The sequence below is a fragment of the Solanum pennellii genome, chromosome 5 (genome assembly GCF_001406875.1).
Source record: "Solanum pennellii chromosome 5, SPENNV200".
In the NCBI taxonomy this organism is placed as follows: domain Eukaryota; kingdom Viridiplantae; phylum Streptophyta; class Magnoliopsida; order Solanales; family Solanaceae; genus Solanum; species Solanum pennellii.
The window spans coordinates 5,243,237-5,254,931 of record NC_028641.1 but is presented as its reverse complement, the minus strand read 5'-3'; the positions used below and the strand labels follow the sequence as shown (position 1 = coordinate 5,254,931).

The 11,695-nt window shown below is 31.3% G+C and overlaps 1 protein-coding gene across 1 annotated transcript; it reads left to right on the top strand.

Annotated features, from left to right (window-relative positions):
• The first annotated feature begins 1,823 nt into the window (after positions 1-1,823).
• Positions 1,824-5,436, top strand: LOC107019800 (S-adenosylmethionine decarboxylase proenzyme). Its single transcript, XM_015220172.2, has 4 exons — positions 1,824-1,955; positions 2,061-2,126; positions 3,636-3,782; positions 3,892-5,436. Exon 4 carries the CDS (start codon positions 4,111-4,113, stop codon positions 5,191-5,193), a length of 1,083 nt encoding a protein of 360 aa, XP_015075658.1. The 5' UTR covers positions 1,824-1,955; positions 2,061-2,126; positions 3,636-3,782; positions 3,892-4,110; the 3' UTR covers positions 5,194-5,436.
• The last annotated feature ends 6,259 nt before the right edge of the window (positions 5,437-11,695 follow it).

Genomic DNA, 11,695 nt, shown 5'->3' with positions numbered 1-11,695 from the left:
ACGAACTTAAACTCAATTTGTGATCAAATAGAAAATCACAATGCATGAGTAAATAAACTAGAGCAACTTAATTTGTGTAATTTTAGATATGTTAACAAATAAAAATAGAGGCTCGTATTTGGTGTTTTATGTCATTATAATGTGTTGCTAAGTCTTAAAAGTAAGTTTTATAAAGTGATGATCGTTAGACTAGCTATGTTGTATGAGATAGAGTATTGATTGATCAAAAATTCACATGTACAGAAGATGAAAGTAATAAAATGAGGATGCACATTGAGATGAACGTGGGCATATTATACTAGGAAACGTATATAGGATAATTATGAATAAGAATATGTGGGATAAGGGGAGTGAATCTACGATGGTGAACATAGGGGAGACGAGAGTGAGATGATTCAGACATATGAAGAGGAGATATACGAGTGCTTGGTGAGGAGGTGTGGGAGCTGGTTGACTATAGCAAATATGAGGAGAGATAATAGAGGTAGACCGAAGTATTGAAAAAACTACCGTGATTAAATGAGACATGGTGGGAAAAAAATTAGATGAGACATGACATATTTACAACTTATCGAGGACATGAACCTAATAGGTAGATTTAGAGGTCGAGGATTAAAATAGAAAGTTATTAGATAGTCAAACGTTGTCTAATTTCCTTATAAGTATTGATTTGATTACCGTCCTACTACCTTATTTTTCGATCTCATTATTGTCTTGGCTTCATTTATCATATTATATGTTATTGTTGTTATTATTACCTTGTTCACCATTATTTTTGTTATGACTTATTTACTAGTATTTGCTTTATATATCCAAGTTTTTATATGTTTTATTTGAACCAAGAATCTATCGAAATCGCTATATGTTTTCAAGATAGATACAAGAGCATATATAACTATGCTAACTATATTATCATAGTTGATCAAATAAAAAATCACAACACTCAACTTGTGATCACGTGGCATAAATTTAATTAAAAATCACTAAACTCGACTTAGCTATATAGCAATAATTTTTTATTTATCATGAAAAATATCTTAACAAAGGGAGTAGTTACGCAAATCTCTAACCACATGACAAAGCACACATATGATCGATAATGATACTTATAAATTTTATTTAGACACTCAAATAATAAAATATGTCTATTAGATTTTTGTACATATTATTGAATATCTATTACAAAAACAAACAAATTAATTCATTAAAATACATTATGTTTAAAATTATATGTATTACTTATTCACCTCAATAAACCGTAAAATCCTATACATATTTTAAACTCAAAACATGGTCATAACTATGTAAACAACATAATACAATAATATTCATCTTAATTTATAATTTAACTATGATATTAATCTAGACTATTCTACTCTCATTTTTTTATTTTTATCAATTTAATAGAAGGGGAAAAATAATAAATGACTCAATAAAAGGGGAAAAACAATAAATGACTCAATAAAAGGGGAAAAATAATAAATGACTAACTATAACTCAATAATTAGCAATGAATCATGAATATATTTTCCATAGTTGGAAAAAAAAAATTAGATTATTAACCATTTTTACATAAAAAGAAATATATTAAAAATTTTCAACAACTTCTAAATTTCTTAATATGGAATTAAATTAAATATAAGGTCACTTTCGGTAAATAAATAAATTTTTATTTTAATAAGACTCCTAGTCATAGCCACATACCTACCGTTTTGTCGATATCTAAGGGTAATATCGTCATTTTAATATGTGGGCGAAAATTCCACGCAAGTATAGGGACTTAAATATAATTAAACAAAAAATACAGGGACCAATCATGATATCTCAGCATATATAAATAGCCAACTTGCTGCCTCTCAGAAACGCTCACGAGAATTCTGTGTTAAACAAATTTAAAGCTTATTGTTTACTCTTTTCTCCTCCAAATTTCTAGGGTTTCTCTCGAAGAATTTTCTGTAAGTATTTTTTTTCTCGATGAATTGTGATTTTTGATGTATGTTTATGTTGATGACGGATTTGTTTGTGTGATTTGATTGATTGTTGTTTTGATTTTTGTGTAGGATTTGGGAAGATTGTGATTCGTTTGGGAAAAGTTGGATTTGGAACAAACATCAAAAATTTATATTGTAAGTATGATGAATGTTGTTTTCATTATGAATATTTTCTGAAAAATGTTGGAATTTACGTTTTTTGGATATGAATTATGGTGAATGTTGTTGATATGATTAGATTTTTGTGTTCAATGATTAAGGAATTTGTGTTTATATAAGTAGATCTGAGTTTTTGATAATTGATTTTGTTTTTTTTCTTTTCTGAATACCTTTTTGGTTATGATTGTCTTGCTTTATGGTGAAAGTTGGTGTTGATATGATTGAATAGCTTTTGCTGTATGAAAATTATGTTAATTATGTTTCATTCCCTCTTAAGGACGGATCTGTGATTGTGATAGTAATGATGGTATATTAAAGGTCATTATTTGAAAAATAAAATCACTTTATTCCGAAATTAAAACTAAATTATCGTCTGGGATTTGTCTTTTTTTCTTTTGTTATTTTCCTGCATATTCCTGAAAGATTTTTATCTTTATGAAATTGATTGAGCTACAGTTGTTTATTTATTGTGGAGGCTTTGCAAAGATTACATTTTTTTAAGCTTAAACAGTAGGGACCCACTTTGGCAGCTTTACTTGACCTACATATCTTTTAGGTTAACTTTTTTGAAAATATATACAAGGGAGATTTGATTTGTCAGTTTCCACGGTTACGTGAACCTGCTCCTAATTGGATGACTTGATTTGTTCATTTTGGAGAACTTCTACAACCAAAAGCTTCTGGTCTATTTTCCTTATTTTAAAATTTAAAGTAGTGATATTGATAAAGTTTCTGAATCTAAGGTTCTTTTTAACTCATGTTAACCTTAAATGAATAGTTGTTATATGGTATATTTGATCGTAAGTCCATGAACCAATGGCTTTGCCATATGGATTATGATATGTAGTTTTAAATTTCGCAAAAGTTTTTGTAGTTCTTCCTGGTGATACCTCAGAAAATTCATTCTGCTTATCCCATTTGGAATGTTAAGCTGCATATTATAATCTTCAGTCTCCTCAATCCTTTTAATGGAAGAGTCACTTGATAGGTCTTCTTTAGTTGTACTAATCTCCAGCTCCTATTGAACGGGTGTGTGTGTGCGTGTCTGATCATGAAATGAAGAATCTGACTTTTAGAAATATAATCTTATCTGTAGCATTCACATGGTTACTTTAAGGATAGTTGACACAAAGGCTTAAATTTTAGTATTTTTTTTCCTAGGTATTTTCTAAGCTCTGTAGTTATGTTTTCTTTTGCACATGATTTGGTTCCTGCTAATCCTTATATCACCTGATCTGGTAACAAGACTGCCTATTTCCATTAATCATCCATCAACTTTAATTATCTCATGGAGGAAACCTTCCCCATCCAAAAGTTATTAGTTATCTGTTGTCAAAATCATCGCTTGCCTAAATATTTATGTTTACTTTTCAATATTTTGGAATTCTATGGCTGTTATCTGCAGTTCCTTCTTGGGGTTTCAGTTTTCTTATTGTCTAGCTGTGCATCCACTGGATTTAACTTACAAGTTGTTGGCATGTACAGGTGAATGATCTAATGGAGTCAAAAGGTGGTAAAAAGAAGTCTAGTAGTAGTAGTTCCTTATTTTACGAAGCTCCCCTCGGCTACAGCATTGAAGACGTTCGACCAAACGGCGGAGTGAAGAAGTTCAGATCAGCTGCTTACTCCAACGTAAGTATCTGGATCTCATTTGTTTTAGAACGCCATCCCCATGAGCCATAAATAATGAGAGTTGAGAATATTGTAACTGACACTTCTCTTTTTCTACCTTTGTATGCAGTGCGCGCGCAAACCATCCTGATATTCCCTAAACTTCCTTCATTAAAGCGTCAATAGACGCAACCAAAAAAAAAAACAAAAAAATAATTTTTGCTTTCAGTTTCTTCTTTTGTCAAACCCTCACTCCTTTTCTTCCTTCTTTTACTACTTCCTGCTTTTGCACTCATTGCTTTGAACATTTTCCGCTTTAACTTCCTTTGCTGTTGTGAACTTTTTCATAATGGAAATGGACTTGCCAGTTTCTGCCATTGGTTTTGAAGGTTTTGAAAAGAGGCTCGAAATTTCTTTCGTCGAGCCTGGTCTGTTTGCTGATCCTAATGGAAAAGGACTTCGATCTCTCACAAAGGCACAGTTGGATGAAATTCTCGGACCTGCTGAGTGCACCATTGTTGATAACCTGTCAAATGACTATGTTGATTCCTATGTGCTGTCCGAGTCGAGCCTCTTCGTTTATTCTTACAAGATAATCATCAAAACATGTGGCACCACAAAGCTGCTTCTTGCAATTCCGCCCATTCTGAGGTTGGCTGAGACCTTGTCTCTCAAAGTACAAGACGTGAGGTATACCCGTGGGAGCTTCATTTTCCCTGGTGCTCAATCGTTTCCTCACCGCCACTTTTCTGAAGAAGTTGCTGTCCTCGATGGATATTTTGGAAAGCTTGCTGCCGGTAGCAAGGCTGTGATTATGGGAAATCCCGACAAAACACAGAAATGGCATGTTTACTCTGCCTCAGCTGGGACTGTTCAGTGTAATGACCCTGTTTACACTCTTGAGATGTGTATGACTGGTTTGAACAGGGAGAAGGCATCTGTCTTCTACAAAACTGAAGAAAGTTCGGCTGCTCACATGACTGTTAGATCTGGCATCAGGAAGATCCTCCCCAAGTCTGAGATATGTGATTTTGAGTTTGAACCCTGTGGTTATTCTATGAATTCTATTGAAGGAGCTGCTGTTTCAACCATTCACATTACCCCGGAGGACGGCTTTAGCTATGCCAGCTTTGAATCTGTTGGATATGATCCTAAAACCACTGAGTTGGGTCCCCTGGTTGAGAGGGTGCTTGCATGTTTTGAGCCAGCTGAGTTCTCTATTGCTCTGCATGCTGATGTTGCTACCAAGTTACTGGAGCGTGTTTGCTCTGTTGATGTTAAGGGCTACTCTCTTGCTGAGTGGAGTCCAGAAGAGTTTGGCAAAGGCGGTTCCATTGTCTACCAGAAGTTCACTAGAACTCCTTACTGTGAATCTCCCAAGTCCGTTCTGAAGGGCTGCTGGAAGGAGGAAGAGAAAGAAGGAAAGGAGTAGTGTTGTCTTGAGGGTCGTATTGTTGTTTTTATTTCAGTGTCTGTTGTTTGCTCAGAATAATGGACTTATACGTCCAAACTTGTGTCTGTTGGGATTTGCAACGTCTGTGTGCAATTTCTCAACTAGTCTTGCCTTTTGGTGTTCCACCAGAAGCCTTTTATGTGTCTGCACTTTGAATTGTGTCATGTTGTTGGTTTCTGTTCCTGTTGCGTCTATTTATAAAAGTGTGTTTGTTTTGTGTAAGTTCTTTGCCTCTCCTGTTTTTCAAGTTGTTCCTCTCGTTAATGTGCTAGTCAGTTATACCTTCTGAAAGGCACCCACCACCTAATGATAGCGGCTTACGACTAAGCCTATCACGAGTGCAAGTAGAATAAGTCTAATAGTCTCGACCCTTAATTTTAGATCGATCAAAATGGGCCATAGCCCATGGCTAGACTCCAGTGTCTAGACCAGTATATTATTTATAAAAAATAGATGTAGGGTAAAAACCGAGGAAAATAAAGAACGTCAAGTAGAAAGGAGCAAGGTCTTACGGGCACGATCATCATATTTTTTATGTTTCTTTATCTCAAGATGTATGATTGAATCAAAATAATTTGTATTTCATTTTAAGTATTGGATCTCATGTCTCGTTTCAATTAAGAGGGGTCATGGAAAGAACAGGTTTAAAGTCACGATTAATTCCTTTTTCGAATCCTCTGCAATTGCACGAGTCGTGCCATAAATGACCTACAAAAAAGAAGATTCCTTAAACAAGGTTTTCTGCATTTGTGCAACATAGATTCAAGCGTCTAGACCAGTATATTCATTATAAATAAATGTAGACTTAATTTTATTTTTCTGGTTTATTTATTTGTATTATTTTTCTTTTTAAGTTGTTTATTATTAAGAATACATCTTTTCTTTTCGACTAACTCCTTAATTTCAGTTTTTTACCAATTAAATCACAAAATCAAATAATATTTTGATACATTTTACGTATCTTTAATTTAAGACTTATCATGCCACACATGGATACATCTCAAATAGGTAAATTGGTTTGGGAAGACGGGGAAAAAACATCCACATTTAGGTTTTTGAGTAGCTAAAGATAAGATAGAATAGTCTTATTACTCGGTGAAGTCTGATTAGAGCCCTGGTCAAACTGATCTCTCCGGCGAGCGGAGGATGATCTCATTCACTATAAGAAAACTGTAAATTACATGGGGATTTTCTTGAAAATTAGTATGAAAATTTGCATGAAAAGTAAGTTTCTTGCGAATTTTCATACTAATTCCCAAGAAAATCCCCATGTAATTCGCAATTTTTTTTATAATGATATTAGCAATGTTTTGATTGCGCCTATCGTCGTTGCTAATGAATCGATCACCAAGAGAAAGTATCTCTCTTAATCTTACGCTGAAGTGCCTTTCAGCTAGCTGAAGGAAGGTCGCGTTAGCACCCATGCAATCAGAAAGCCTTTTGATAACCTTACTACTAATAGAAAGGGGAAAGATGCGCTCAATCCCTTGCTTCTTGCTCTAACTTAAGAGTAGGGGCTGACGAAGATCACAAGATTCAAGAGTTCTCTTTAGTTTTTTAAATTTTCATGTCATACTAACAAATTGATACCAAAAGGAGTAATTATTATATCATAAAGATACTTTTCTTTGTCAAAAAAACCAAATGAAATCAGAAGAAGATTTTTTTTTTGAAATAATAACTAATAATTGAGTAACCATATGCGGTGGCCAAATTAATTTGTGACCAATTATAATACATGACTTGTTCATCAGGGTACATAGGTTGCAATAATTGGAGAGGAATAATGTTGGCATTTTTAATTTATTTATTTTTCCAAAATATGAAACCGTCAATGTGTACTACTTTTTTTTCTTTTCAATTTCAAGTATATAAAACAAACAGTAATTCTTTAACTTTTATTTTCACCCTTTATATGGTAAAAGGCATTGTAAGAATCTTTTGTAAATTTTTTTGGCTCTAATCGTCTATATATGTATTATAGGAAAAAAAATGCACTAACAAAATAATTTTTAATACCATCATGTCATCCAAAGGAAATCTACAATACAAGATATAAAGATGATCTGATATCGTAAAATTATTTACACTATATACATATATATACACTTATATACACATTTCCGAAGCCCAATTTGGTAATACTCAAACTCATGAAGTTCAAATCTTAAACCTATGAAGGATGAAGGAAGATCTACGTGCAATTACTTGTGATATACAAAACCTGATAACTTCTTGCTTAGATCTTTTATACATATTGAAAACTTTGTGTATGTTAATGAAGTCGATATATGAACTCGTAAACTTCAAATTTTGAATATGTTACTAGTAGAGTGGGAGAGGAGGGGATCATGACAAAGGACCATTGGCTAGTTTTTATATATCCAAATAAAAAAGCAAAGCTTTTTTTTTTTCTCTTATTCTCTGCATGTATTGTTATATCCAACTCTGGGTTTTAGTCAGACTTTTGTCTTTGTGTAAACTTAGTGACACTATTTTACTCCTAAACAGAAGAGAGGAAAAGCCCAATAGTCCAATCCCCCTTTCTATAGCAATGGGGTGATCCAAACAAGGGACAAAATCAAAAGCCTTTATTATAGGAGCAAAGGACATTCATAGTTGCCAATATGGTGCAGTAGTGGAACTGCTTCATCAACCTGATGTCTTGAGTTCGACTTTCGAGCTTGGGGAGCTTGGGTGTAGAGAAAATCCTATTTGGAGCTAGCACCATCCGCAGCTGGACCACGCAATGCGCGATACAGATTTAATCGAGGTTCTAATACGGGCTACGAATATTGGGTTGAAAATAAAAGGACACTCATAGTTTGAGTCCATCCAAGTTTTAGTACCACCACAAGTGCCAAAATAACTTATGAAGGAAGGACATACATAGGTGTAAACAAGCTAGGGGTATAAGGGAAAATTTAGATTTCAGCTCGGAAAAATCAGATTCAGACTAGAAAACTAAAATCCTATTTTCAGCGAACCTTTTGTTTCTGAATTTTCACTAAGAAAATTCAAAATATAAAGAAGTAAAGAACGGAAAAATTAAAGGAATTCAATAAGTAATTTTAACCTTAATTATATACATATACATATATATATATATATATACATATACATATATATATATATATATATATATATATATGTATATATATATATATTCTAAGTAAGAAAAGATTCTTACAATTATGACATTAATGTATATAACTTAAAACACTCTCTCTCACACACCATGCATGCATATTTGTCTTAGACGAACTATTTGTACCTAGCTACAATCTATTTTATTTGGTCCAAGGGTCTCTCAGCTAATCGTCACTTGTCCGTCTTTGATATATATATATATATATATGCACTTGACTGAATGTTAGGTTGGTGAAAATGTAAGAATGAGATATGGTTGTTGATTGACATGGGTCCTCAAAATTCAAGAATGGTTGATCAAAGATGATGCCAAAGTTTGTTAGGTTATTGATTTTTCATCCTTCCACTGAGTTGTTGTACCTATTATAACAAATTAAATGCTCAAATTCAGTAAGAATTACTCTACAAGATGGAAAGTTTTCAACCGTGAGCTAAACATATGAATTCTATTGTTCGGATTTTTCAAAAAAAGTTAATTATCGTATTTATGTTAAATATAGATAGCTTTTGAAATACATTATTTTTGAAAAATTCAACGATACATGTTCTCTATTGACATTTTTGTAAAATCATACGAGCAACTTATTAGATTATACATATTAGTCTCATTCATTTTTTTTGGGGGGGGGGGGGTCATGTATCTGTTAGTTGTTATAATTTGGAGCTCAATGATTTTGGATTTAATTTGGATTCGATGATTTTGATTTCAACTTGTGATTAATTCTTTTTATTATCATATTCGTGATATTTGGATTAATTTTTATATATTTTAACTTATTTTATCACATATCTGTTATCTTTCACCAGTAACATATAGTATCAAATTAAATTTTTTATTTACACAATTTATTTCTCAACCTTTTTTTAGCTCCTGCATTGGGTCTTGTGCATGTTATGATTATTTCTTACTCAAATTATTATACTAAAAGACACCCTTGGGGATATGTAAAACATCATCTTGTTTCTATTATGCTAATTCTACCCAATTTTCAGTAGAATGAATAATATTTTAACAATAATTATTGAATAAGGCACAACAATATATAGTCACCTTAAATTCTGGATAATAATTAATCAAAAATATCTTAGCATGACCAAGTGCACATGACTACTAAAAAAAAAACAAAAAAAAAATTTATTGACAACACAAATTAAACTCTACAGCTAAACAATAAAATTCATTGTTATTTCTATTTAACAATAAAAATATCACAGTACTTTTTTAGCTTAAGATCGAGCAAATTAACGATGGATTAACAATGATGAATTAAGTTCGTAGCTAATAATTCCATTATTTTTGGAGTGATATTATGCAAATGACCTTTAAGAAAATTAACTAATTAATTATTATTGCTTCAATGATTGTCTCACGTTTAACATAATTGTTGAATAACAGGATATTACTATATGTTTATTAGCTTATTGATTAGATGGTATTAGTGATGATTAATGTATGGATCCAATGGTTAAATTTTGTTACAAATGTTCTTTCTTTATTGTCTTATAGTCCATTTGATCAAGCTTTTAAAAAATTAAAATTTTTTATTTTTAAAAAATATTTATGTAAAGAATTAAAGCATTCGATCAAATTTTTAGAAAGAAAATAAGTAATTTCAAGTAGTATTAAAAACTGAAAATAATAATATTTATTTTTTCCTAGAAATACTTTTGAAATTTTGGCCAAACACAATTTGTTGCCATAATATTTGTAAAAGTGTTTTTCAAATTATTTAGACAAGCACAAAATGATACTTTCCAAATTTGTGCAAAAAAAAAATACTTTTTAAAATAAATAGATTTTAAAAGTGTAGCCGAGAACAAATTATAAATATATTCTTCTACTATTTCTTCCCTAATGTTTTCTAAAGAAAAATTAAATTTAAAATAGTTTAGGTGGTATATATAACTTTATTAACATCAATTTGACAAGTGGGAAATGGAATATATTGGCCATTGGGGCCTTCAATTACAATACAAGGCAATATACATAATTTTAGTGATTTATACCATCAAAAAAGCCAAAGAAAATAATGGAGAAAGAAAAAACACTACACATTTTCTTCAATGAAAGTTTTTTTTGTTTATTAGTTTGCCTAAGGCGTTCGATATCCATATTAAAGTCTGACTAATTTAATTTACGTGGCGTATAACCCTTTTGGATGGAAGCGTTTCTCTAGTATCTACGAAGAATCTTTTCATATTCAAAATTCAAACTCAAAATTTCTGATTAAGAAAAGAATGATCTCATCCGTTGCACCATTAACGCCCTTCAATGATAGTTGATGAACTAGATTTATGGAAAAGTGCAACACAATTGGACGTCTTGAGGCATCAAAAAAGGCTCTTTTGATCCTATATAAGGCAACATGATCTATCTTGATAGTTCTTGTAGGCCAATTATAATTTATTCTCTTCTGAGTTATTCAATATTTGTGCTGATGAAAGCGCAATTAACATTCAGTGAAATAATTGAAATGAAATATCATTTTTTATAGTGATAGATAAAAATCTTATAAAAAGCTTAAGAAACAATCAAATCATTCACACACACATATATATATATATATATGTATTGCAATTTTTTAATAAATAGTAGAATTATATTCTCCCCTCCCCATTTTACCATATTTGATGTTTATCAAGAGATTTACGTATAATTATTTTATAAGTGATGTGACTTGTGTAAATATTATTAATTACATATTATTGGTATATATAACTTAAACTCGAAGAATATAAATGAATTTAGTGAGGTTACGTAGAAGAGAATTAAATGTTCGTTCTTCTACTTTATTTGGTGGGAGTAGGAATTTGGATTGTAAAAGGTAGCACTAATAAAAGGGAATGACAACTAATTTAAAAGAACATTTATTTTTGGAAAAAAAAGATTAAATAATTAAAGTATGGGAATAAATACCAATTTTTGTTCAAATAAGCTCACCATATGGCAAAAATTCCTTCTAAAATATATTCTTATTCTCACCAAAAAAAGGCTTTGGCCTTCACTAAGTTGATTTGTATCGACGTGAGTTGTGGCGTCATAGTAAGACTATTTTATCTTTAATCAGATGTCTCGAATTTAAATTCTGATATAAAAAGAATCTTATTGAGAGTACTACGTAAATAAACTTTGTTGTATTCCAAATGAATGCCTTTTTAAGATAATCTACATAGATATGTTTAAATAGAGTGAAATGAATATCAAGATCTCATGTGAATTACTATAAGTTTGAATTGAGGTACAATTATTTGATTGAAATTCAATTTTATACCTAGGCAACCACATTTTAACCATGCTCATTTTAAAAGATTTTCAATATATAAAATTGGT